General features: G+C 50.5%; 1 protein-coding gene across 11 annotated transcripts in view; it reads right to left on the reverse strand.

Annotated features, from left to right (window-relative positions):
• Positions 1–27,594, reverse strand: part of TMEM88B (transmembrane protein 88B) — a 75,159-nt gene that overhangs the window by 20,515 nt on the left and 27,050 nt on the right. The window contains exons 1-5 of one of the 11 annotated variants that reach the window (XR_005590438.1): positions 26,284–26,405; positions 25,691–25,763; positions 24,397–24,704; positions 23,282–23,395; positions 20,974–23,121 (exon numbers count right to left, since the gene is read on the reverse strand). The exons of 3 other annotated variants lie outside the window; for them this stretch is intronic. Coding sequence is in view for 2 of the 8 variants with exons in the window: in XM_039509354.1 (XP_039365288.1) it covers positions 13,403–13,672 (270 nt within the window). In the remaining 6 variants the exon portion in view is untranslated. Of the gene's footprint in view, positions 1–13,402; positions 13,703–20,973; positions 23,122–23,281; positions 23,396–23,796; positions 23,934–24,396; positions 24,705–25,690; positions 25,764–26,211; positions 26,406–27,594 lie in introns of those variants that run through there. 7 more of the 11 variants (XR_005590440.1, XR_005590439.1, XR_005590432.1 and 4 more) reach the window with 7 other exon arrangements.

Here is a 27,594-nt window from a genome sequence, read left to right on the forward strand (position 1 = left end):
CTGGGCAACCTCAGAGTATCTGGGTTCCTGGCAGGGCCAGAAGTCCACAATGCAGAGGCAGCAGCAACAGTTGGAATGAAAGATTGCAAGGTTGGCTTAGCATCTCAGAACCATCTTCTAGGTGCAGTTGGATTCAGTTCTGGACAGGGTGGGCGGGCAGCCATCACCCCAGGTTTGCCCAGCCATAGAATGGATGTGGGGAGTGGATCCCAGGAAAAGGATCCTTGTCTGAACCCGGGAAAGGGGCTGAGGCCATGGGGAAAGGGTTTGGGCTGGTACTGGTGGCTGTTGGAGACAGGACAGTGGACCAAATGGACCACGAGTCTGATCTGGGGTGGCAGTTCCTACTTTGCCATCTGTTACAAAATTACCCTGTGTAGGAACATGAAGCCCGTTTTCCGATGCCTGCAGCAGTCGCAGAAAACTGTTTTGCATTTCAACCCGGCTGAATTTCACATCGAATTCTGTTCTTTTCTTTTTATAATTGAGGTCAAAACGTCAGAGGAGTGTTATTCATCCAACATTTTGTCTATTAGCAGGAGAGGAACCAATACAGAGCAGGGACTTCATCTGCTTTCAGAAATAGATCCTGCCGTAATGGCTACAAGAGAAACTCCCTTTGAAGTGAGGTTTCACAGAGGCTGGTTCACGGCTTCTTCTAGCTTCTCAGTCTTAGGACAAAACAGCCTGTATTTATGAATATACAAAAGGCCGGACCCTTTCATTCTCAAAGAAATCTTCCCTGAGTAAGGACTTACTAAGAAAAGCAGGTTCTGTCCCACTCATAATGATTCTGCAAATAAAAATATTAATTCTTTGCACTCCTACAGCTCCTCTGCTTTCAAAGCATTTCACAAGCATGACTTAAGCACCACCACATCCCTGTAATATAACTGAATCTGATTATGTATTATTCCCTTTGTACTGATGGGAAAACTGAGGCACGGAGGTGGTTAGTGACTTGCCCCAGGTCACACAGCCATTCCGTGGGTCCTCTAAGGAGCAAGTTCTGTTTCCAGCTTTGTTGAATTGATTGGCAATGCTGGATCTTGGAATGAAATCCAGTGCAAATCAGGAGTGACTCCGACGTCCGTGGTGACACCCCAATGTACAAAGTGTGTGAGCTCAGATGTCGTGAGCTCGTCACGATCACTGCGTGAAAGGCACCACCGAAGCGCAGTTAATCATTTCACCTTTAGAGCAGCCACCACAGCTCAGCCGCCTAGCTTGATTCTTGATAGCTCTCCAAAGCCATTCCAGCTCTGTGCCTTAAAGCATGTTCCTTAAAGATGGACTTTCGCAGGGGAGCAAACTGGAGGTTAGACAATGTTTGGGCCGACAGAAGTATGAGCAGCCAGTGTTCCCTGGGCTCTTATGGAAGATGTTAGTGCTTGGAATAAAGGGCTGAATTTTGCTTCGTTACACCAATGAGAATTCAGGGTAACTCTATTGACCTTAGAGAGACAAGATGGGTGAGGTCATATCTTTCATTGGACCCACTTCTGTTGGAGAAAGAGACAAGCTTTCAAGCTTCCACAGCGCTCTTCTTCAGGGCTGGAGGTAAGATCTTACCTCACCCACCTTGTCTCTCTAATGTCCTGGCACCAACACGACTACAACACCACCACAAACAATCTATTGACTTGAGTGGTCCAGAGTATGTGGGAGCGGAATCTGAGTCATTCCCCCGACACGTTCAGCCATGTGGCTGTGGAATGAAGTGGAATGAAGTGAAGGAAGCCAGATGGCTGGGAACAAGGGAGCATATTGGCTGAGATGGGGGGAAGCCCTTGTTTGAACACAAATAGCCTCTGCCCTTAGCAAACGGGGTAAGAGAAGAACAACTGGTGCACGGACTTTTTTGTTCTGTGAGTGCACAGCACTACCACAAAGGGGTCCTGGTACAAGACGGTGGCCCCTGGGTTCTACTGTGATAATTTAATATGAAAACAGCCAGCGGCGAATGGGCTGGAGCGTGACATCTGGGAACGCTTTTCCCCACAAGGAATTCCCTGAGACAAACACGCCAAGGCACTTTGCAGGCAAAGCGAGATGCTTTCGGGATCGGCTGGCAAGTGGAGGGGACCCGACATCAGCTGGGAGATGGATCGTCCCCACGGGCCGCAGCTAACGTGAAAAAATGCCTTCTCCAAATGGTTTCTGTTTTTAAACACTAAGGGTTCAGCGTGGAGAGCAGAACCTGTGGGTAATGACTAGGCAACAAAGGAGCAGAGGGGAGGCAGGTCAGGCCTAGAGGGAACCATCAACTGGAAGCTCACCAGTGTGATTGGACATGTAACGGGAGGTTTAATGGGCTGTCAGTGCAGGGGCCCTGTGCCGCGAGGCAGGATCTCAGCTCAGGCGTCGGGGAACTGGCTGGATGCAGTAAACATGCTGCAAATCACTTCATCCACCTCTCGCTCCACCTCTCCTGACCGGATCCAAATCCCCAAGCTAGCAGTCACGGGGCTTGATTAGCCCAGCAAAATGCGCGAGTCGATGCAAGAGGCTGTCAAGACGCAGCGTGGGAGACGTTACTGGTATTTGGAAAGCATGACAGGTAATTAGGGGCTGTAACTGACTTGGGAGCTCGCACCGTGTTTGGATTGTTCATGGTAAACAGAGCCTGGGAGCATCCGCAGCCACCTGCATTAGGAAAATGTCAGTGCGAAGGAATGTTTGCCAATGAAACCTCCTGAGGGGGCAGGGACAGATCCCCATCCGGGCTATCTCCACAGAGACTCTCCAGTCTGTGTCTGATGTCAATAGACTCCGCCGTGTAGGACCCACGCTGCCTGCAAGAAGTCACGGGTACCTGGCATGCCTGATGTGCCAGGCCTTTGAAGAGGCAAATGTGACGTTCTCTGTTTAAAATATGACCATATAGATCATTGTTGCAACCCCTGATATGCATTTGCAGCAAATCTTGTACAAAGGTTGTCAAGTGAGGTGCCTATGAAAAGGTTATGATTTGCTGGTTATGATTATGCCAGCTCTATGCATGGATCACTTTGGTATCTGAAGTATAAGTATTGGCTCTATACTTGGGTTTCAGATGTTTGCTCCTGGGATCCAGCCCACAGGTAGCTAGCCAGCACATCTTGGAGGGACTATGCAAATTGTGTGGCCCATCGAGAGGACATTTAACTGACAATGGACCATGGGAAACGTCCATCTACACTTAATGAAATTTCCTGCCGTGACTAGGTGAAATGCATGGACATGGGACTTGCCCGTGGGACTCCAGACTCCATCTTGTTGCTGTAATTTTCCACAGTAAGAACAATGGGGGAAAAGATAAAAGGCCCTGGAAACTCCTCCATTTTGCCTCTATCCTGCTCCAGCCTCTATCCTTCCCAAGTCTCTGGACTATGAACTTATACTCATGGGAGCATTCTAACCAATCGATGGGGGACCTTCCAGTGATCTGGAAACAACCAGAGACTTATCAGACCTGCAGCTAATTCCATCACTGCTACAAGCCTGGACCAAGAACTTTGCAATTACTGCATGTATTTGATTCCTTTAACCAATTTTAACTCTCATCTTTCTTTCTTTCTTTCTATGAATAAACCTTTAGATTTTAGATACTAAAGGATTGGCAAAAGCGTGATTTTTGGGGTAAGATCTGAGTTATATATTGACTTGGGTGTGGGGCTGGTCCTTTGGGATCAGAAGAACCCTTTATTTGATGAGACTGGTTGTAAAGAACCACTCACCTTTAAACCCAGTGTTTTCGGTGGTAATACAAGGACTGGGATGCCCAAGGTATAAGCAGGCCTCCGTGGGTCACAACTCAGGATGCCGAATTCAGGATGAACTGCTGAGAAACAGGGCAGATACCGGCCCCAAGACTGGTGGCTAATCCCCCATAGGATATACCAAACCAGCAACAAAAGTAAACACCACACACACACACTGGCTAAGAAGTCATAAAAAAGTGGCATTGGCATCCTTGGGCAGGGCAGGGGGCTCTGAGGGGCTCTGCACTGCACTGGCAGTGGGATGGACTGGGTCACCAAGAGATCCCATCTCTCTCTGTGAACTGAGTTCTCTCAGCCTCTCAGCGCGTCACTGTCAGAGAGACAATAGCAGATTCATTCTGTTTCAGAGGGGGGGGGGGGGCAAGGGAGGGCCGGGGACACTGAAGGGTGGGAGAGAGAGAGAGCCATGGGAGGATGGAGGAGTGGAGTTAGGGAGAGGGGAAGAGGACATGTGGACTGTGACAGTTATGACTGCAGAAGTTTCTGAGACATATTGAATGCTGATGATGCTGAGTGCATTCATTCTCCATTCTCTTTGCAAAGCTGCAAGTCAGTGGTGAGGTTGGTGTGAGAGGGGTGATGGATCTGATGGATGGAGTTTTCAGTCAGATTTCATCCATGTTCAGGGCTGCCATATCCATAAAGGCTCCCAGCCTGCCTAGCAGGAGTGCTTGCAAACCTCAGGAGAACAGGCTTGCTGGTGATTGGCAGGCTGGGTGACTTGATGATGACTACTTCTGCTTTGATAAGTGTGAAAATAATTTGGGAAGGCAGCCAGTCTCTTCCAGATTTATCTGGATCTGGGCAGTGCCAGGGCATGCAGAAGTGAAAGAAGAGCAACCTTTTCAGAGCCTCCAGAAAAGGCTTGATTCTAGAAAGGGACAATGGTTCAGGGCAGGTCAGAGTTTTTATCTGATTTGAACCCACTGGCCCATCTCTAATGGGGACCAACATCTAGGCAAATAAGATTCTCTTTCTTTACAAAGTCACCAAAGAGAAGTAAGGTCAGGGGGATAAGGATCAACTTCCATCTCTCTGCAGGAAAATCAATGTTGCTCGTCAGACGCCTCCGTGTTTACAAGGCAAATGCACACTGCACCAAAGAAAATATGATGCATCCGATCGCAATCGCTGCTCTGCAGAGACTCGTTCTGACAAAGCCTGGGTGATTTGTTCATTTCGTTACTAGGTAGCGCTACTCTTGGATGCCCAGTTTAGCAATTTGCCTCCCCTAAGGAGCTACTGAGTGGCAGAAGGAACAATCCCAGGCAGGGAGTGGTAGGAAATCAGTTTGTAACTCATGTCTCCGGTGGCAGAGGCTTCGGGGAAAGCTCTATGGGTTTGGCCATTCAGCCCGTTTGGGGCCAGATTGTGGTAGGTTTACGCACAGCTAGTAACGCCTTGCTCCACAGGTATTCCCGATGGAAACTCACACACCCAGGGGCTATTCGGTGCGGGGCAGGGTACTGCAGAGCGGCCCTCGGGGATGTATTTTTCATACAACGGAGCAGCCGTGAAGGCTCGTGAATCTGAGACTGCTCACTCCAGAGCTCACTAAACCTAGGGCTGGATTGCCTCCCCAGCCCCAGACATACCGTCAATCCCTTAGGCACGGCTTGTCTCCTGCAGGATGAAGCGTTCTAGCAGGAGGGGTACGGAGACAGGTGAGAGATTGGGGAGCAGCTGGACAATTCAATGGCATGTCTGGCTGTCTTGTGCCAGAGCTGGCTATTCGTTTTATGTCTGTTAGCAGCAGCGATGTCTAACCGGGGTTTACCGCGACAAAGGCCTCTCTGTTCATGAGCTAGCAAGATCTCCGGACGCTCGCCTCTTTGTCATAACGTTCCAGGGCTGTAAACGTGACGGAGCTAAAACACCCAGAACCCCGCACATGTCAGCTTCTGAAAGAGCAAAACCATCTCAGGGACTGCACGAGGCAGGGGGAGCCGGCCACTTTCAGGCCTTGCCGTTGGTGCATTAGCTGCATAATACACCGTGAGGCTTTATCGTCCCTCCGGTGCGGTGATAAATGTCTGCAGTCAACAGTGCGCTCGCTGCTCGAAGAGCGTCGAATGAATGCACTAAGGCTCTGTGTGACGAACTAGCTGCTTCGCTGAACATACATCTGCTCTGGGCTGGATGTCTGCGAGGCACTCACTGAACACTGCCGAAGGCATCCTGTCCCAGCATACCCTGGGACTTGGGGAAAACCTGGGATGGTGGATTCAGGGGCGGGACTTCCACTGTTTCAGTGCCCACAGGGGATCCTCGTGGGGCTTTAAGGACAGCATGTGATATGGGACACATACTATTATTACAACCTGGAAGCTCCAGCCAAGCTCAGGGCCGTCCTGTGCTAGGTGCTGGACACACACCTGGTAAGAGGCAGTCCCCGCCCCAAAGAGCTGGTCTGAATAGACAAGGAGGGGAGAGAGGAAGTACTTTTACCCTTGTTTTATGGGCGTGCTTTGTGGATTGAGTGACTGGCCTGGGGTCACACCGGGAGCCTGTAGCAGAGCTGGGAACCCCCCAATCTCTTGAGTCCCATTCCAGTGCCCGAACCACAAAGTCCACTTTTCTTGCTTTGCTAAGCACCAACAACGGCCTCAGCCCTTCCCCGCCCGCCCCCGTCCTCCAGGAGGTCAGGCACATTATACAGACCTTAGCTAATCTTCACGGCATGCCAGTGAGGTACCTGACCAAATAGGGAAGATAAGGTAGGATGAAATTATGTGACTTGCCCAAGATCACGCAGTGGCAGAGCCGAGAAGAGAACCAGGCGCTCTGATTCCCAGGCCCATACAGTAAGGAGGGAAGGCCGGCTGACTGGCTACCTGACATCCTACATTTAGCACTGTAATGTGCAAAACCCTGAGCCTTTGTCTAGACTCAGGGGAAAGGCATTATTTACAATCCTGTTCACTAACCCCTCTGAATTAAACCAGGCTTTGCGCCTAGCACAGACACCGTTTAACACCTTTTACCCTATGGTAGCTGGCCAGGGTCAGGGGTCAGCAACGTGTCCGCACGCGGCGTGGTAAAAATGTTAGGGTCCGTGGTAATTTTTCACAAAATTGAATGACTGAATGACATTGACCCGCAGGGCCACCCAGAGGATTCAGGGGGGCCTGGGGCAAAGTAATTTCGGGGGCCCCTTCCATAAAAAAAAGTTGCAATACTATAGAATACGATATTCTCATGGGGGGCCCTGCAGGGCCTGGGGCAAATTGCACCCCCCCCGGGCGACCCTGTTGACACCTCCCCCCATGTCCATCACTAAGGACAGTAATTTTGTCAAGTGTCCATCGTGCAACATGGTAGTGCCGACCCCTAGCCAGGGTTGACCCTCGGGTGGTGGCGGAGATCTGTTAGATCAGTGGTTCTCAACCTTTTCTCATTTGCAAACCCCAGGTTGAAAACCATTGTTCTATAGTAACGGCAACCTTTTGCAGACCCCTTAGACACAGTCTGCGGACCCCAGGGGTCCACGGACCACAGGTGGATACCCCTGTGTTAGATGTATTTACTGCCAAAACTTTAGCTCCTTTACCCACATCAGCTTCCACTGGCGGTGAGCGTATCCTTACTGCACAATAGCATTGATTCTTGCAGGTGGGAGGGGTTATTATTTCGGCAAGAGATTCTCAACCAACCGGTGGCCATGAGTGTTCCTGACCAACGGCTCCCGTTAGGAACAGCAGTGGCTTCCCCAGGGCCGAAGGTAGCTCCTCTCTTTCAGGCCCTGTCAGTCTGCATCAGGGGTCCTGAACCTTTGTGTTCAGAGCAACGGATTGAGAGTCCTTTGTGCTGGATTAAGATTCACTTACTCACTAGATGAGATCAACAAATCTCTACAAAGGCAATAGTCTCAGCAAGTAGGGACCAATTACCTGCAAGTGGGAAGCTCATCAGGATGATCCTATCACAGTCACTTCCAGCACCGGACAGTACAGCTTCGACCTCCCTTTGTTACACAAACGTATTGATAACTTTTTATCTCTTCTTATTCCTATGTATTAGCCTCTCGTTTCCATGTTAACTCTCCCCCATGTCAGTACAGGGTTAATGTCAGTTCAAACCGTCTCTCTAGAATTTTAGTTACTTCATCTTTTCTTTCTCTTTCTCTCTCCTGATTGCTCTGCTATTTCTTACACCTGTGCAGTTCTACGTACACTCACACTATTAAATGGTGTCGGAACAGATTCTTAACATTCACAGCCGGCTTCTATCTTTCTAGGGTGAAATATCCCTTCACTCCCAACTCTTTGCTGCGGGCTAAGTAATAGGAAGGTGCAAAGCAAATGTCCAGAGCCCGGAGAGAAGCGCATCACCTTGTGTCCTCCCGCCCGCTGTATGCTAAGGGGGGGGGGACTATGTGTAGCAGAGGCCTAAGCACAATGGTTAGACCAGAGAGAAGCGGGCAGGAAACTCCCCTCTCACTAGCCTTGGTGTAAATCAGGAGTAACTCTGGTCATTTCAATGGAGTTACGCTGGTGTAAACGGGAGGCGAACCAGGCACAGGCTTTTTGGGCACAGAGCAGCAGGGATTTAACTCAATGCCGTATTGTAATTAAGGGCAAGTTTAATCTTTTGAAGGTGATTTATTTCCACGTTGAGATTGCCTGGATTTTACCAGCACTAACCCCATCCAGCCCTTGCTTCTGGCTAGCAGATGTTTCTGACCACACTGGGCATTTCGTAGAGGTGCGTCTGAGGATAATAGGTGATAAGGTAAACTCCCAAGCTCAGTGCAGGTAAGTCTTGGGCCGAGTCTCGGCTGGTGTTAATCTGCATCCTCCACTGAGGTCTATAAAACCGTACTGATTTACACCAGATAGCTGGCCCAGGGGTGTCTTTTTATTTTATAACAAGAGCTTCTAATTCTTTCTTGTTATTTAAGGCCTCCTATAAAGTCACCCTGCTGCACAGACTGGATAATTTCTCATGGCCTGCTCCCCGGCCAGGTGCTTTGTGAAACTGGACCGAGATGGGATGCAATGGGAGGCAGCAGATCAAGTAGGAGATGCAGTTTATGTTATTAAAAGGGAAAAAAACTTATTTTCAATATTTTTCAGTGCAATGAGCTGAGTAAATCAGGCTGAGGCGGGTGCTCTTAGCATAGGATCTGTTGGGCAGGGAGGCAAACGACAGCTGGGAGATACTTGAAATTGACAATACCTAAGGGCCCAGTCCTGCAGGGAAAACTCACAGTGGAGTCAATGGATGTTTTCCCTGAGTAAGCAGTTCTGGATCCATCCCTAATATTGAGAGAGAGAGAGAGAAGAAATGGGTTCCTACACAGCTTGTTTCTAACAGTGACTGATTGGTAATTACAGCCCAGGCTTGCAAACACAGTATTCCCAGGTGGTTTCAATAGATTAGTCATGGCAATAAGCACTATATTAGGTAGTGCATACATGCAGAATCCGCCCCCCGAGACTGGATCCTGAAGTGAGCACATTATACAGATTGATACAATTACTGGTCAAATAAATGGAAAGACTTTGTCTTTGGGAGCCAGATAAGGCTCTTTATGAACTACAATATATTTAATAACTTAGCCCCTAATCCAGCACTACCGAAGTCAAATGAGAGTCTTGCCATTGATTTCAGAGTGTGTTGGGTCAGGGTCATAGAGAGAGAAAACACTGGAGGTTGCAGTTTTCCGCAGTGGACGTATCCAGGGACACTGGTCACACAAATGACTTCAGCTTGTTTGTGTATCTTGAATCGTTATTACGTTTATTGCTGTCTTTCAGCATCTGAGGAATTGTGGAGTTCAGGCTAGGAGCAAAAACCAGAGCAGCGTTTGGTAGGTTCTGACCCTTTATCAGCTATTGCGACTCTAATCCCTTCCACGCTGCAGTGTGATGCAGCCTGGCTTCCATTAGCCTTGCAGTATCATTAGATTTTGTCCTCTGAGCTGAGGTTTACTTTAGTCATCAGGCTGGATCAGTATTTGGATGGAAACCTTCTCAGAGGACGGGTGCTGAGCCCTGACTGAAGTCTAGCTTCTTTTCAGGTGTTTTAAGATGGGCTCCCCAAGAACGGAGACACCCAGAATCACGAGTGACTTTTGACAATGTAAGCCACACACAGCCCTGATCCTGCATTGAGATTGGCATTTTTGAACCCCTCTGCCCACGTGGTACCCCATTCATATCAGGGGAGCTCTGCATGGACTCCAGACTGCACCCCGCCACTTCTCAAAGCGGGATCAGGACTTTAGCCCCAGATCCTCAAATGTACTTGGGTGCCTAAGTGCCATTGATTTTAACAGGAATTAGCTTCCTAAATACCTTTGAAAATTTGGGCCTTAGTTTATATTTGCCAAGATATTCTTTTGTCTCCTTTCACCCAGACAGGAAAACAAATTTGTGATGGCACAAGGACAGAGATGTTCATATCATATCCCCACATCGGACAAATGATGCCGGAGCAAAATAGAGGAAAATGACGAGAAATGAAAATCCATAAACATTCTTTAAAAATCCCCCCAATAACTCAGAGCAGAGCATCCAAGTGAAACCAACACGCACAGAGACAGAATACTAAATGGAAACAAAATGAGTTTTTCAATGAGAATAAATCAAAAACTGGATCCCGTGCGTCTGGGAAGCTGGCCCGGATCTGCAGGAGGGGGGAGTGTGTGTGTGTGTGTATCTTTTATTAGATCTTGTTCTTATCATTAGGTAGATCACAGAGAATGACACTTGCAGGAAGAGGGCTTAGTTAAAATGAAATTAACAAAACAAATTAAAGTCCATGGGGGGAAGCTGCAAATCACAGGGGAGAACTGTGAGCCGTCTGCTCTTGCTGCCTCTGTAGTGTAGAGGCAGCAAGGCTGCTGCAGGGGAGTTGCAGAGAAATATTGTGACATTAAAATGCAAACTGCAGTGAGTAACTGAAGCTGCACAGAATTCTCTGTCGACCCAGGCAGTGTGTTTACTTGATCTGTGTCACAGCTGCTTGTTAATTAAAACAGGAATAAAAAATGACGCCTGACAGAGCTACAGCTCCCGAGCATACCAGGGAGTGTCAGAACGAATCCAGAGCACTCCTGCCAGCATTCACGTCAGATTTGGGCCCTCAGAGAAATCAGCAATACCGAAACCTGCCTTTCCTCCAGACCTGCCCAAGTACTGCTGACACACATAAAATGTACGAGACAGATTGGAAGCTGAACCAATTTCTTCTCACTTTATAAAACCCCCACACATTTAAAGACAAGACAGACCCAAGCTTTGAATCTGGCCCTGGATTTACATCTGAAGCTGAACTCCTTCAGAATTTCAGATCTGGAGTTCTGGTCTCCAATGTATTTCACAGGGGGCACATCGATGTAGTCTGCTCTAGGTAGGTGAGTTGGAGTTTTCCAATAAAAAACAGGACTAGGCTGGGTAAAAAGAACTTCTTGTGGAATAGGATTGGTTTGCTGTAGATCTGTGTGTCTAGGTGAGATGAGATGAGATAGGAAGTGCAGCAGATGTAGCTGTCCTGTCATGTGCGCAGCAAGAGCTCAACTTCCAACCTGCCATTGTCCGTCCAGGAGGAGGGGGATGCTGTTGTTGGGGTGGGAATGAAGGCGTGCCATGGGGGATGGGCTGCTTGCCAGCTTCTTCTCTGGGTGAACAAACCTCAGTCCAGCCGCATTCTCATTCCCCAAGCAGGGGCTGAAGTTTGCAAACACATCCGGCCTCGACTCCACCGCTCAGAGATGGGAAGCTTCACACAGCTCTAGGGAAAGGCCTGTGTCTGGTTCACCGGGGCTATTGCAAACCTCTCTTAAAATGCCACAGAGAGGGGATCGTTCACTTCCCCCTTTCCAGCCCCGAAGGGGCCTCCGTGTTAACATCTCATCCAAAGACTAACAGCCGTCTAGTCCTGCACCGAGGGCCAGAGCTGGGTAGGAGCCCAAGCACTGAGACAGGGGTGAGACCTCCTGTGGCACTGAGGGGGAAGTCCCATTAGCTGAGGTACCAGTTATCTACTGAGCCCTGATAGGAGAGAGCATCCCAGAGAACTGCTTTAACCCTTTCACTGAGGCCAGGCAAAGGAATTCACAGGACATGTGCCATGTATGCGTGCCCAGGACTGCCTCAGCATGCAAACTGCACACACGCCCTCTGTTACAGCTCCATGTCAGAGAAGAAATCAGCACCGAAAGAAGCAACGATTATGCACGCTGGATAAATGGTGACGAGCGTCATGCATGCCCCTTGGCCTGGCCCTTCTACACCAGTGCACACTGGGTGTAAAACGCTGCCCTTCAGACCCCTTTGCGCCAGCGCCAATGACGACACAAGGGGAAAAGCCACAGAGGCTCGAGGCGCTACAATCGCATCTCGGCTCTTCGCTGGCTCACTGGGCGACACGTGTAACTTCGCTGTGCCTGAGCCTCCACCGCTCTGGGATGAAGATAAGAGCTGGGTGCTGCCTGCCCTGGAAGGTGGGTGCACGGGATGTCTGTCAAGGGCTTGGAGAGCCTGAGATCAAAGGAGGTATAGACGTCTGGTGCACTATGCTCCTCTATCATGCCCTGTGAATGGGAGTCACCCCCCCATGCATCCAGCAGAGGAGGGGACCCCCCTGAATGCACAACAGACTGCAGGGCAATGTAAACCCCAAAGGTCCACCCCTGCATCAGCTGTGTGCCCCAAACTCCCATTATCTTCTCTGGGAGCTGAGCCTGAGTGGGGAGTGCTTTGCTGTAAAATCTCTTTATGAATCAGTACGGCCAGCTCGTCAGCCCACTGTCCAGGGAACAAAATCCTGCAGCTGGGGAGGGACAGAGCTAAAGGTGAGATTTCTTTGTCGAGGTAGCGGTGTAGAGGAAACTTGAAATCTCAAGCCGGGGAGGCTGGATCTAAACTCTCTGCACGCAGGAAAGGGGATGTTTGCTTGCCCCAGTGCACGGGGTTTATCTAATCCCACCCCTGATGCCAGGCTCAGAGTGGCCTGGCCCAACAGTACAACTGTTTTGTTTTCTCCTAGGAAATATTTTACTAGTGGGGAAAAAATCTGTTGTTTCTACCTCAGGAATGGACTTAAAATCCAGCCGGCTCAAGCCAGGACTCTGTCTGGGCAGGTCTGGTTATTCTAGAAAGTTGGTCTCCAGCTTTTTTTGGTCCTTAGGTTCTTACCAACCCCATTGCTCCCACCTGTGAATCCCACCTTAGTGGTCTCTGCTCAGAGGAGAAGGCCAGAAGCACCTGGCAAGGGTTCGAATAAGGACCCAATCCAACACCCAGCGAAGTCAAAGGACAGACTCCCAGTGATGTGGGTGGCCTTTGGATCAGGCCCTACAGGGGACCTGTTGCTAAAGTCAGTTCTCCTGGGGGACTTGCAGTGGCAATGGCTGGTGTGCAGAAGTGTCACGCCCCAGAGCACATTCTGTCTGTCTGTCCATTTGTCCCTCACCCCCACTGACTCAGACACACACACTCCCTCTCTCTCCCCTCCCCACCCACGTCTTTTGAAAATGCAGCTAAAGCTCAGACATCCCAGCCTGGTTTTTAAAGCCACTGTCCCTGCCCGCTTTCCTCAAAGGAGCTCAGGCAAGAATCCCAGGGAAGCCAGGGCCCCGTCCTGGGTGGGGGTGCCAAGGCCCACCCGGGGGCCGGGCCACGCTCACTTACCCGGGAGTGGCACTGGAAGCCGAAGTACACCACCACGATCGTCGGCAGCAGCACCACGGCAAAGATGGCGGCCACCAGCAGCAAGTTCCCGAGGAAGACCAGTGAGTTCGTGGCGACGATCAGCAGGGTCCACGCCCAGCAGCAGCAGGTGCTCCTGGGCTCCAGGGGAAGAAGCTGGTCGTCCATGTCGTAAGGAGGGAGGCTGGGAATCATCCGGGACGTGTCAGACAGATTGTCCACTTCAAAGTCCTCGATCTCCTGGTCGGACATTCTCAGAGGAGTTTCTTTATCCCTTGTTCTTTTTTCCTGCCTTTGCCGTTGGCCACGAACCTGAGTGTGGAGCTCTGGGGCTTTCCTTCCTCAGCCAGAAGGCAGCAGAGGAGGGCTAGCCAGACAGCATCGAGGACCCTAGAGAGGGACTGGCCCTACTTGGCCACCTGCTGCACCCCAGCCCGGCCAGGGCAGGGTCATGCCCTGCAGTATATTCCCCAGCACTGCCTCTCTAGTCTGAGACCAGAGCTGCACCTGCTGCAAGTTTGGTCCTGAAGCAGCTACAGGCTATCGCTTTGCTTTTGAATCCAGTGTTTCCTTATTTTCTCTTGCACGCTCTCTCTGTCTTCTGGGGCTCTTCCTTATGGGAATACGGTCCCAAGGAGTTGCCAATAGTTTCTGTCCTAGCCTTGATACGCTGCACAGCTCCGGAGATCGCCTACTTTTAGCATCCTCTTACAGCTATCAGCATGTCCTGCTGGCTAAGAGTATCGGGCTCAGGCCCTTTCAGAGACTGTTCCCTGGCTTTGAATCATCTATTTGTGGCCAGTATCCCAGACCCAAGTAATTACCCAACTTTCTTCCAATTGGCGTGCCTGGTTAAAAGAACAAACGGGAGCTGCTTCTCCCTCGTCCGGTTGGAAACCCTGCCCGCGCTGTGCGGTGCTGAAAGCAAAGAGACACACGCTGACTGGAGCAGCGTGTGTGGTTTCGGTGCACACAGCTGTCTGCATTCACAGGCACCAGACAGGAGCAGCGTCTTCCCTTCTGAGCTGGCTCTGGAGCTGTGCAATTCTGCACTGTTCACAGCGCTGGCTCTCGAGCGGCTTTATCAGATTTCCTTCCTCTGCTAGCCAATCCTTTGCAGCTTGTTTCTCCACGCCAGCCACTTAGCACACAGCCCCTGGGTACCACACTCTCCCCACCTTCCCAGGTCAGGATGGTCTTTTGCTCTGTTCTCAACTCTCCAGCCACAGTTTCTTTGCAGATAGAAGACTATGATACTGTAACAGACGATAATCATTGCACCTCCTTGACAGGGATCTCAGCAGGCACTGCAAACAGTAACTCTTTTTTAAGGCAACAAGAACTGCAATGAATGGAGGGGTTTTTTGCTTGACTCGTGATCAAACCCATGTAAAGAAATGGAGATTAAGTCTCTCCCAATGATCGTTAGCACTTATATAGCACTTTGCATACATGCTCTCAGCACCCTGGGAGTAAGGAAACATCCCCACTGAACAGATGGGGAAACTGAGGCAAACACCCATTGCATGTCTGGACAAAGGTGAACTGCTAATCAGTGGCATAGCAGGGAACTCAGCCATGCAGCTCGATGCTCATTCCTTCGAACCACTTTGCACTGGACTGAGCATACCCTTGTGTGAGATCAACCATTGCATACACTGCTTAAACAATAAAAGTGGTTTCTAAGATACAGACTAAAGTTCGCCAGGAAATGATTATTTTTCCTTCAGGAAAAATGTCTAAATTCCTGGGGTGATTTCCAGCCTTTCATATAAACTCAAACATTTTTCAATAAAAACAAATGTTTTGCATGGAAATTTCCATGCTGGCAAAAAAAGCCTTTTTCTGTTGGAAATAAATATTCTGATGACAAATCTTTGATCCTCTCAAATTCGCTTTGTCTTTTCGTTGGTACTCTGAGCCCCTATGGCATGTCCAGCTGCCATGGTGATGAGTGTCACATATTAGGATTGGAGAGAGCAGCCAGAGTTTGCTGGGAGGTGCTGGCCAGAAAGTCTTATCAGCCAGCTGGAAGCCTGAGAAGTGGCTGCAGGACCTTTGGGGAGAGGACCACTGGAGGGAATGGGGAATAACAGTTTGATTTGCACAGGGGAGAAAGGGGAAACCAGGCTGTCATGTGCGTGGGCTCAGAAATGGGTTTTGCCTAACACAGCTGAGCTGTGGGAGCAGAGAAGCGTGTAGCCTTCTGTCTTGACTTCCTAGCATCTTTTTGGTGCTCACGTGTGTGAACGTTGTTCAGATCAATCCGTGTCTGCCCAGCCCAGACGAAGGAATATCAGGGTCTAGAAACCAGCGCTGTCTCCCCAGCAGCAGCACGCCATTGACGCTCCTTGCTCCTCATTATATAATTGGTGGTTCTGAGGACTTGTCATGGGCGTGATTCTTACAGGAAAGCACCTTGTGTTCCTGGGAGGCTCCCTTTGAATGGCTCCGTGCTTGAAATCCGTGCCAGGCGAGAGCCACTCTCAGAAAGAGAAGCGCCCTGCCACGGGGCTCTGAAAGGTTTCTGCGCCCCCAGGCTCCTGAGTGGAGAGTTCCAGGGACCAGCAACTCCCACAGACAGCAGCTAAGTTGCAACAGCTGGGTTATCCCAAAGGGAGGGCTGCTAGAGAGAGGCAGGGTTTGAGCCACACCCATGCAAAGTGCAGGCTTTGCATTCTCACCACTTACGTGTGGTCTGTGGTACTCTTCATTATTTGTATTAATGAAAGTCAGGGCCCCACTGTGCTAGGTGCTGTACATCCACATAGTGGGACAGGCCCCGCCCCAAAGAACTTGCATCCTAAATAGACCAGTCAGCCAAAGGAAGGATCATTATCCCCCTTTTACAGATGGGGGACAGAGGTGCGGAGAGATAAGTGACTTGCCCAAGGCCACGCAGAGCTAAGCATGGAGCCCCGATCTCCTAGTCGAGTGCCTGGATCACAAGACCATAAAATGTTGTAATTACAGGGCCAAATGCATGTAACACTCTTCCACCCTGTGCAGCCAGGAAAAGGCCTCGGTTATTCCCACTGTGTTTGTACAGCTCCTAACACAATCCTGCCCCGATTCCGATGGGGGACTTAGGATGTTACCGCGAATGACTGTCTGGCTCCCACTCTGCTGCCATTAAGGCAGTAAGTGGATTATTTAGAAGAGAGGATGATTTTTTCTCACTGCTCATTTCAGTTGTTGGTGCTGAAGACAGCGAATGATTCAAAGGCCCCCTCACATCCTGTGATGGATGCGATTGTTAACTGCTAAGTAGACCATAACATATACTGCACCCAGGAAGCCTCCGGCTCATCTGCTTGCAGCAGCTCTGTTTCAGAAATCATATTACGATCGTGCCATGGTGACAGCACTGGCCCTCTTGTGGAACTGAGGGTTCATCGGAGACGTTTTGTGCTGGATACATTTTGGGTGAGAGTATTTTGGAAACTGGGCCCGGGGCCTGATGGGGATCTGACTGTCTGGGTGTAGAGCAAACTGACCTAGCTAATGCATCTTCACTAGCCATTTCCAGCTTGCACAGATCTGTGCTGCACTATCGAGACTGTTGTCGGGTGAACTCTGCGGCTCCAAGCTCCCGGCTCTTTCGGTAGAGAAGGGCTCTGGGTGGGAAATTTAGCTCTGGAGCTGGATTCAGGATGTGGGGAAGTTCTGAGCCCATGACAGGGAGCAGATTTCATACCCAGCCTTCCAGGGGCGGGGTTAAAGTAGCTCCTTTTCCTGTGCCCGGGGGGATGCTGGGACGCACACATACAAGGAGGCCCACCACGCCCTACTGCAACTGTTTACAGCTGATCAGATTGCATTAGATCACTAAGGAGTCCTTAAAAAGAAAAAAGCTTCCAGGGCTTCTTAGGAAAATGCTGAGCCTGGTTCTGCTTTAGGACACGGGTGTAAATCAGGTGTAACTCCATTGAGCTGTGAATCTTTTGAGCCACCGCACTTTCTGTGGTGACAATATAAATAACTATTTTTGAACACATCCCAGCAATGCCCATATTGGTGGAGCGGATCACTTGGGTGTGGATCCCTCTGCTTGATCCCGCTCCGACCAGGGCAGGTTGCTGGGAAATCCATTGGACTTGCTATGCCAGATCATGCCATTGGTCCATCTTTCAGTTCCTTTTGGCAAGAGCCATGGTAGAGGATCTCGTTATCTGTCTAGAAGCCCAGATGTTGGTGAGATTGTTTGTGCTACAGAAAACCTCCCTCTCTTTCACAAGCCACTGCCAGCCAGCTCCCTGGGGAGCCACGCTATAGAATTGCTTTTAATGAGCTTGAAGGCATGCAGAGGTGTGGGAGGAGATATGTCAATATCTAATTACTGTGCAGTGATCTGCACAAGTGCCTGGGAAAGTTACAAAGCTGAGCTAGTCGTCTGCAGGGTCTTCAGTGAATGGCTTTGCTGTGGAGTTAATTGTGCATGTGGAGGGAAGGATGTTATCGTTTACCAAGAGCACAGAGCTGGTTTCTCAGCTGCTTCTTCTCTTTGTTGGATGGTTTTCGAGAGGCAGGTCTCTTGTGAGCAGTTGCAGAGGCTCTTACTAGACCATGCTTTGGCAAAGGGGATGCAGGATCAAATGTGGTTATTAGGGCTTCCCAGATGTACGAACCAGCCACATTCGACTACAGGGCTCCATCCCCCAATCCCAAAGGAGCGGTGGGGGAAGGTTGTTTCAAAGGCTGCAGTAACGTGCCCAGAACAAGAGGCGAGCAGAGGAGCCATTGTACCTTGACAGAGTGATGGAAGCCCAGCGCCTGCAGGGGCCGATCCGGAAGTGGTGCTGTTTATGCGACTCCCCTTGCTTAGGGCTGTAGCTCGTGGGCCAGGCTAGTCCTCTCTCCACAGACAATCCCTGATTCTTGCAGTCTCCCCTCGCCTCAGCCCTGCAGGTGACACCGCAGCTAATTCAGCGGTTTTGCTCGTTATTCTTTACCTTCAGTGTCAAGTTCTCTTCAGATAAAACAGGTGCAACCTCTCAAGGGATGGTTTAAAAGCAGATGCTCAGACTAGCAGCACTGACACCAGCCTGAGCCTCGATTCGTTCCAGCCGGCGTCTAATGGCGAATAAGATAAAACATTCATTGCTAGCAGTGGATTAAGCCAGCCCGCCACGCTTTCCAAACTGTCAGTCTGAACAGCACCCAGCTGTCCGGAGAGGAACGGGAGAGTGAAAATTAAGGGGTATTTAGAAAGCGTTTCTTTGAACAGCAACCATAATGCAATGCCCCGGCCTCATAAAGGACTGTTCAGTGGTTAGGGCACTAACTGGCAACCCAGAGTCAATTCTCTTCTCCGCCACTGACTTCCTGTGTGGCCCTTGGGCAAGTCACTTAGCCTCCCAGTGCCCCAGATTCCCCTCTGGACAATGGGGACAACAGCACTGCCCTGCCTCATCGGGCTCTTGTGAGGACAAATACAGCAAAGATTGTGAGGAGTTCAGATACTACAGAGACCATACAAGTACCGAAGACAGATAAACATCGGCTGCGGGGATCAGACTCAGGACCTGCAGGTCTAAAAGCATGAGCTTCTACTTCCTAAGCTAAAAGACCTTCCTCAAGGGCTGCGGCGTCTCATTGCCTAAACCGAGAGCTGTAGCCCGGTGCCCCATGACAAGAGCAGCTCTGACTTAACAGCTTAGATTGACTGTTCTGCAAAAAAATGCGGATAGATTTTTATGAGTCAATACATTTTGTAAATATCAAAGACAACAATAGAAAGAGCGGCGCTGCTCACATTACTTACAGCACTTCCTGGCAGGTGCCCAAGCCTGTGCGCCAGGCCTCCTGCGTCCCATTCCTGGCTTTTGTGTCCTTAGTCAAACCTCCCTGGTGATTATCATTTATTATTTGTATTGCAGTAGCGCCTAGGAGCGTCAGTCGTGGACCAGGTCCTCTCTCTCCTCGGTGCTGTACAGACGCAGGCCAAAACTACAGTCCCCAAAGAGCTTACCAGCCCGGCGCTGTACAGACACGAAACAAAAAGATGGGCCCTGCCCCAAAGTGCTGAGTTTGGGCATCTGCAAAATGGAGGCGAAGTGTTTACCTGCCCGTATACGTACAGTAAGTGCAATAGGGGACAATACTGTGCGGCAGAGATGGGCTAGGAGCCCTAAAGGGTCTTTTCCATTTGTAAAGCCTACAACACCTCACGGGGATGATACACTAAGGTGCAACTCTGGGAGATCTGACCAGCTTCTGAGCCCCCTTAAAAGGAGTCAGGTGAAGCCAGTTAGGAATAACTTGAGTTTGGCTGGGCTAGTATGTTACCAACAGCTGAACGTGTCCTATTTGCGTTTTCACTAACTTGTCATTTTCCTGCTGAGCCCGTGTTCTCTTGGGCCATTTCCAGGCTAGCATTCCTCACTGCTTCCGAGCCAGCCTGCTTTTTATTTCCAGAGACACAGATCTGCCCCCCGCTGAGTGAAATAGGCACACAGAAGCCTTTGCTATGCACCCAGCCGAGGGAATACAGTCTGGGTGTACAGCAGGACAGTCTGACACCTGGAGGGTGACCGATTACCCCGTGCGAGGCTCCGTCCTTGAGCGGTTGATGGGTATTCAAACGCAAAGCAAGAGCAATTGACGTCAGGGTCTTCAGTTTAACCTAGGCCGTCAGATGGCAGCTGAGCAGGTACGAGTGCATCCCTGTGCATGACCAGTGACAGATAGATAGGCAGGCATGCCTGGAGACAGAGTGAAAGAGAGAGAGAGGGCGTAGTGATCAAAATCACTATCATCTGACGGCCCTTTGGTGGCCTCTGTAGATGAGCCAGCATGTTCAGTGACATCACAGAAATGATTGTCAGTGCTGGCTGTTAGGATTCTCCGCTGCGAGGCCAAGAATTGGGTGGGCCATAGAGACCGAATTCCCTCCGGCTTCCATCGATGGGTTCTCCCAGACCGAGCCACACTGATTGGGCAGACCAAGTGTGCGGGAAACTTGCCTGGCTGGATAATCAGAGGACATGGGTCTCTGGGTCTGTCACGTGGGCCCCTTTCCTCACACCATCCAACCAAGACCTCACTAGCACTGGTCAAAACCCCAGGAGAACATTTCATCATTTTTAAAAACTGGCTTCCCATATTTTTCTAAAGAAACGTTTAAAAAAAAACACCCAACCCTGGAATCTTTTTAAAACTTAAATCCAGCTCTGCCTTGTTGGTTGAAAACCAAAGGAAAAATGTCCCCCAAATGTCATCAGCCTGTTTCCCAGTTATCATTTTTAACATTGAAATATTGAAGCGTTTCAGCCAGAACCAGCCCAAGCTTTTTTGATGGATTCAAACCAGCAGCTTGGCTGGAAGAGCCATTTTTGTTTTAATCTAACTGAGAACCTTGCACCAGCTCTGCTTAGCCAGTCACCTTACCAGGTGACAGAGAGAAAATTGCACAAAGCCTTGGTAACCACTGGCTCCTAAATGAGCAGAGTCGTCAGCTGCACTGGCTGACCTAGGAAATCATTTCCATAGTTTTTGCCAAAGTGCCAGAGGTACAAATCAGTTAAACACATAGAACATAGGGGTGGGTAGTCAATTTCTTTAGCAGGGAATTCATTTTGAAACAAAATCTCACATCTCTTAGCAATGAAGGTTTGGAGAGAGAAATGATTCAGAACAATCCTGCTATTATATGTCAGGCACTCCTAATTGCCTTAATTCAGGGTGCTGGTTAATTCTCAGTTCATCCTCTTTGTCTTTAGGACAGGCCTCTGGGTAGAGTGACAGTTGCAGGGAAATTTCTGTGCTTTAATAACTCAGCTTTTACCCAGCCAAGCTGCTAATGGAATCAGCAGGAACTGATCAACAGAAAATGAGAGGTGAAATACTAACAGAAATGATACTTACCCGCCCTGCGTGGAGGAAGGGCTCAGAGGGAGAAGGGGAGAGTAGAGGTGCTGCAGGGCAGTGCTGAGTTGGGGACACGGGGGAGCGGAGGGGCAGAGGAACCCCTGTAATGCAGCACACAGCGGGGAAATGATTTGCAAAGCTGCTGAGGCCTAGAGCCGGGTGAAACTTTTCTAGCAGGTCTTGAAACCAGGCAAAACTTGAAGCCCCAACCCATGATTTGCTGAAGTTGGCAGCCATGGACCATCTCCCTCACCACTGGCATGTTTCTTTCTAGGAGTCCAACCGTAGGGGATGGGGAGTTGGCCAGTTGTCTTGGTTTTCTGAACCTGAAACTTACAGGAAAACTTCTGGCAAGTGGAAGCCCACCTGCACTGGAACCTGTATTACTGCTGATTGCACGGCTGTAACTGGGACCCCCCTGTCCCAGCATGCCTGTCCCTGTCTCCCATACACAGACCTCACAGCACCCCAGGGCTCATTGTCACCAAGCCATGGGGAGTGCTCCACCCTGGGTTCAGCCACTGGCTCCCCCCCGCCGCCGGAAGGGTTGGTGCCTTAATTAAATCAGCTCTTCTCGGTCACTGCAGCTCACTGACAGCGTCAAAGAACATCTACAGCTGAACTCCCAAAGGCCCTTTCGCTTTACAGGTTAATTAAGCAGAGCTGTAAAGAGCTACACAACCAGTGAGTATCCAGCCCATCTGGCTGGAGTGAGTGCAGAAGTGAAGAGAGTCCCTCTGGAGCCAGACAACCTCTGCCCTTGGAGGGAGGCTATTCAGGGTTACAGCTCAGACAGGTCTCCCACCCAGCCGGATTTATGCCAAGGCTTTATTCCTGAGCCTTCAGGGACTTGGGTTTTGCCCAGCCCCGTCCACATGCACAAGGGGTCCCAGTGGGCTGGACACAATCCTCTTGGGCAACAGAGACATGACACCCAGTTACTGCTACTGGGAACCTCCCTAGAGGGCTCGGCTCATGCTCCAACCAGCCAGAAGCACCCCTCCTAGGTGAGCCAGAATTCCCCCACAGAATCCCAATGCAGCCAGGCGCCTAAAATCCACAGTGTGCAGGGGGTATAACGAAATAAGCAGCGTTTTTACAGAAGCAGAGGCTCTAACACAGCCCACCTCACACTCAGCCGGCAGCCCATGTAACCCACACACCTCCAGGGTGTGGTGTGCTGTCCCATCTAGGGCCGGATTGGGCCATCGTCCCTAGTCCTGCTTTGTTACTGCCTGTGAGTGATCGGAGATGGGAGTTAACCCTGTGCCTGCTGCATCTTCTTGGCCAGCGCACTCAGGACTGAGTCAGAGCCAGAGCTAGAGCCGCCTCAGGTGACCTGTGCCGTGCCAGGAGGGGACGGGGCTGGTTACGGCAGAGCTGAGCCCAGGGAAAGGCAGCAGTTTTCCAGCCCTGTCCGGCATCGGGCATTGAAACAGAGCACTGACTGCAGCCTACCTGAGCTACCTCCAGGCACTCTCCACTGGGCAGGAGCCTCAGAGCGGGAGAGGGCTGTGGGAGTTAATCAACTCCCTGCCTGCCCGGTGCTGCCCATGGCGTTCTGCAATCCAGCCCACGTACGGTGCAGCGGCCCGCAAAGCCTGCAGCTCCCAGAGCATGGAGCACTGCAGGCAGGTCCCTTCATATTAAAGGCGGGCTCGGCTGCACTCTGTTCCAGGCAGCATGCCGCGGTGCGGCCCTCGATCGGGAAAGGTTTGAGCATCAATCTCCAAGCCACAAGGGTCATACACTTCCTTCTCCGGGGCCTGGTTCGAAGCCCGTCGAAGTCAATGGAAAGCCTCCTTCTGACTTCCAGGGGCTTTGGCTCAGGACTGTAAAGACAGGAGAAAAGGAAGCTTTTAAAGCAGGGACTGAGGTATGTACGCTTGTGATGCAATCAGCTGCCCCCCTCTCCCTTGACCCCCCAGCCCTGCAGAATGGGTGGGTGGAGAGAAGCATAAACTCGCACAACACAGCTGCATGATCTCTCACCCGCAGGGCTCCAAAGTATCTCCCCGGATCAATCCAGCCCTCCAGGGGGAAATGACTATCTGAGACATCCTGCTCGGAGTCACTGCACAGACGGTGCACAGCGTTAATATTGCCCTGAATCAGAGCATAAAATGAGACGGTGTTAGGGGCAATAAACATGATGCATTGCATAGGCCGAGCGTTTACTGGGCCTGTGTAACGGCCCCCCGTGATTTAAGCGTGTAATATTGTCTGGGGCTGAGTTGTGACCTCTAACCAGAACAATTGTTTAGTGGAAAAGGCTCATATGCACACTGGCAAAAACTACAGGGAACCAGTGAAGGCTCGGGCTTAAATCAAAGAAAGGCTGGAAATGCAGAGTGCAGTGGCTCGGACTGTGTCTATAAACCACCTCTCCTGTGCCATGGTATTGCAGCACCGCAGTCCAGTGCCCTCCCTCCCAGATCACAGTCCTTTGCATCCCCCCTCCCTGGAGCTTCTCACTGCTGTCTGCACAGCCCTCAGATGAGACTTACCCTGCTCCGTGCAGGGCTCTCACCCAGCCCGTCTGCCTGGGAGCTCCGGAGAGTGGTCACCTGCCCTCCTCAGCATCTTTCCCCTTCCTAGGCACTGCCAGACCGGATCAGACCCGTGGTTCATCTAGCCCAGCATCCTGTGACCAGTATCAGATGCTTCATAAGAAACCTTGGGTTGGCTGTTCTGGGATAACCTGCCCACAGACACAGTTTCTTCCTAAACCCCAACGGTTAGAGGTTGGCTGAAGCATGAGGGTTTAAGGTGCAGATCCTCAAAGGATTGACATCAATGGGAGTTAGGGTCCGAAACACCATTTCGGACTGGGCCTAAATCCCTTCCACAACTTGTGTCTTGGTTGGCTGGTTTTTCATCTGTATTATTCTAACGGGTTATTCTTGTTAGTCATATCAGTGTCTGAACCCAGCCTAAAGCCTGCTAAGCACTTGGCCTCAACAACACCTTGTGGCAATGAGTTCCACCTACTGGACCAGGTGTCTGCATAAACATCTCAATGACTGCGGCTGCCACTTGTTGGCATCCTTGCTGGTAGTCTCAGCAGAGAGGATGGAAGGAGCCCTGGAGACTAATTAGACTCTCACCTTTAGCTGGGGGTGGGGCCACTCCAGGGCAGGGTTGAGGGTGGCACTTCAGCAGGTGCGAGGGGTGTGAAATGGTGCGGGGAAAGGAGGCCTGGCTATTGCTAGTACTGAACCTGCTCTGTATTTACACCGAGGGTGTCAGTCCTAGATCTGTCGCCCCATCAGACAACTGGCTTCAATTTCAAAAAGAGAGACTATCTTAGCAGTGCAGTGCCGCACTCCTGCTGGGATGGCCCGTCCAGTGTCTAAAGGCTCCACTGAGCGCTCTGCATGCGCACGGTGATGCAATCAGCACCCCTGGCAGCTGGCTGGGGAAGGAAGGAAAAACAACAACAAAATCAAGACTCCTGGGTTGATTTATTGACCAGCTGTCAGCCAGGGAGCCCCAGGAAAGAGAAGCCTTTGTTTCCATCAGATTCTGCCAGATGCTTGTGCAAACTCATTACAAAATCTCCCTTTGGGGTGATTTAGGTGGCTAGGAAGGTCAAGACAACATGAGTAACATCGGATGAACTGGAATCCAGCGTTCTGTCGCAGATCCTAACCCTGGCCTGGCCACCTGCTAGGGCTGCTGCGCGGGGAATCCAAGCCTCTGTGCTGTGGATCCCTGGGGTGTTTCAAGCTTCAGGAGCCTGAACAAAGTCCAGCCACCGCGCCAATCTCAGGGTCCCTAGGCACGTTCTCAGGGCACAGATCTTCTCTCTGGAACCCACTGTCCAGCTGCCCAGCCCCTCTGGGCGCAGCGCTGACCCATCAGACTCTCCCATGCTCGAACATGCCCCTCTCCCAGAAGTCCACCTCAATGCGTAAAGCGTCTGGGGTCCAGTTCAGCTCTCTCAGGGGCACACAGCAGTTGTGAAGCAGACAACACACACACACACACACACTCTCACACATTTTGCCCAGTCTAACACCTTTATGCTCTTTTACCCTTACTCCTGTAAAGCTCCGGAGAGCACAGATCATACAAAATAAAACACAGCGTCTCTCGCTAGCTCACGTCCCTTGGGAGCCCCTGGGAGATCAGGCAGGTGGGTCCTCCACCTCCTTGCCTACCCTGCCCCTGCAGCCTCAGCGCAAAATGCTCCCCCCGCCCCCAGCCAGCTCTCTCTCGTCAGTCCCTTTATAGACGCCTGCTGGGGCCACCTGATTCTTCTGTTCTGCTCCCGGTAACTCCCCCTTATTCCCAACCTGCCCTCCCTTCGGACAAGAGGAGGAAGTGTCTTCTCCCAGCTAGAGCAAACCCATTGCCCCAGAGTGTTTTGTTCTGAACAGAGCATCACTGATCACTCACCATTGTCTCTGGCCTGGTGGAGACATGACAGAACCCTGCTAACTCCTGGGGGATCCACATACATCTGGGCTTTCTATGACACAGTAATTCCATGATACAATTTCATAAAATCACCCACAGTTCAGACATGGTACAGCTAGAGCCCTCAAATCATCACATTGCTCTCCCTTTCAGAAAAAGAACAGTGCAGGGGCACCCGAAAAGTACCCCAGGGATATTTGGGCATCCCAATTCCAGACAGAGCATCTGCCGTTGTTGCTTATGAACGTGAACTTCAGACACTCATTCAGTCAATGAACAGTGCCAATGATGGTACCAAAACACAGCTTCATGACAACATTAAAAGCTGCTCCTGTGTTCACACCCCCTTGGGGAGCGGGGTGAGGTGTGTTTCCTTCCCCCAGGTTTAGGTCCATCTCAACTGATGACCTATCTCCCTCCTTAACATCCACATTCCCCCCAGCAGTTGTAGAACTTGGCTTAAAATTTCATTCTCTTCCAGGGCCTCAAACCTTACCCACCCTCTTCAGGTAGACTCAGCAGAGCCACTCAGAGGCATCCACTACGGGATTCTTAAATCAAACCTGCCGTACCCCTCTATTTTTTGGATCTCTCTGTCTAATGAGGTTGTCACATGGTTTCCAGGTGGTATCTGAGCATAGAATCTGCCAGGTTCCAAGCTCCCGTTCCCCTCCCTTGCTGTTTGAATGCGAAGGGGCTGGAACCTGTGAGTGTTTGTGACATCATAATCTTTCCCATAGCAACCGGCAACCATGACCTGAGAGAGGGCCTTGGGAAGTCCAGCATGAGCAAGCACAGCAGAAAGATTTAGTTGATTCCCTCCAATGTCTCTTTTATTGGTAATAATGTATCGCAGCTACAATTCAAGGCGGGAAGTGGACGGTCCCTGGTGCAATCATGCTCATCTGACGTCCTCGTGTGTGGCCAGCACCGAGGACCCCGTAGAGCTAAAAGCTTCTATTTGGTCTCCTTAATTAATTGTTTCAAGTCCTTGGCAATGTAAATACCACACCGCAAAGTGGCACCTCCAGCAATGATGCCCCATCGGCTAGCCTGAAACAGCTCCTCAAAGCTCCACTCCTGTCTCTAAGCCAACAGCCACTGATTGGATGCCCCTTTGTACAACTGCAAGCCAACAATCACTCTGAATACCTTCTAGCGCTGTGACTCCTCGTGGATACATACTGTTCTGGCGGCTTTGATACCAACCTAGCAAGGAAATGTTTGATATTCTTTGTTTTCAGACACTGGTGGCTCAAAAAGCCACAGAGAGCTATACAATGAACCCAAAGACAGGGACTCATGGGCTCAAAAAATGCCAACGCAACAACTAACTTATCGGTAACCCAGAGCGCTGCTGCCACGGCTGGTATAAATCTCTCTACACATCTCCGGGGTGATAGGACAGCAGTAACGATGGACACAGTGGATTATTCAGGAAAGATGGGAAGTAGCTGTTCAGTTTTGGAGCAGGTCTGGTGCCCATAATGCAAAGCTAGCCTGTCTGGAGCAGGGGCAAAGGGAGTTAGGGAAGGAATGGGGAACTGCGGATGGCTGCTCTCTGCCATCGAAAGGAGAAGCCACTTGACTGGAACGCCTTGGTGAATTCAAATTTGTCTCGATTAAGATGCCGTCCCATTCACGCCAACTTTCTCTCACCATTACTTAACCAGTGAAAAAAATATGTCTCGACAACTCAGTTCGTTCCCTCTAGATGATGCTCAGATACCTTGGGGATGGTCACAGAACAGAATAGAAAACCAGGTTCTCTGCGGTTTGTCTCACTAAAGAGCTCCCTGATTGTCCACTTCCTTTGCAGGCAGCTTTGCTTGTATAAGAAGATGAAGAATTTTATAGCCCAGAGTGTTGGGAAGGGCTGAAGT

Source organism: Mauremys reevesii, linkage group 21 (assembly GCF_016161935.1).
Source record: "Mauremys reevesii isolate NIE-2019 linkage group 21, ASM1616193v1, whole genome shotgun sequence".
NCBI classification, from domain to species: domain Eukaryota; kingdom Metazoa; phylum Chordata; order Testudines; family Geoemydidae; genus Mauremys; species Mauremys reevesii.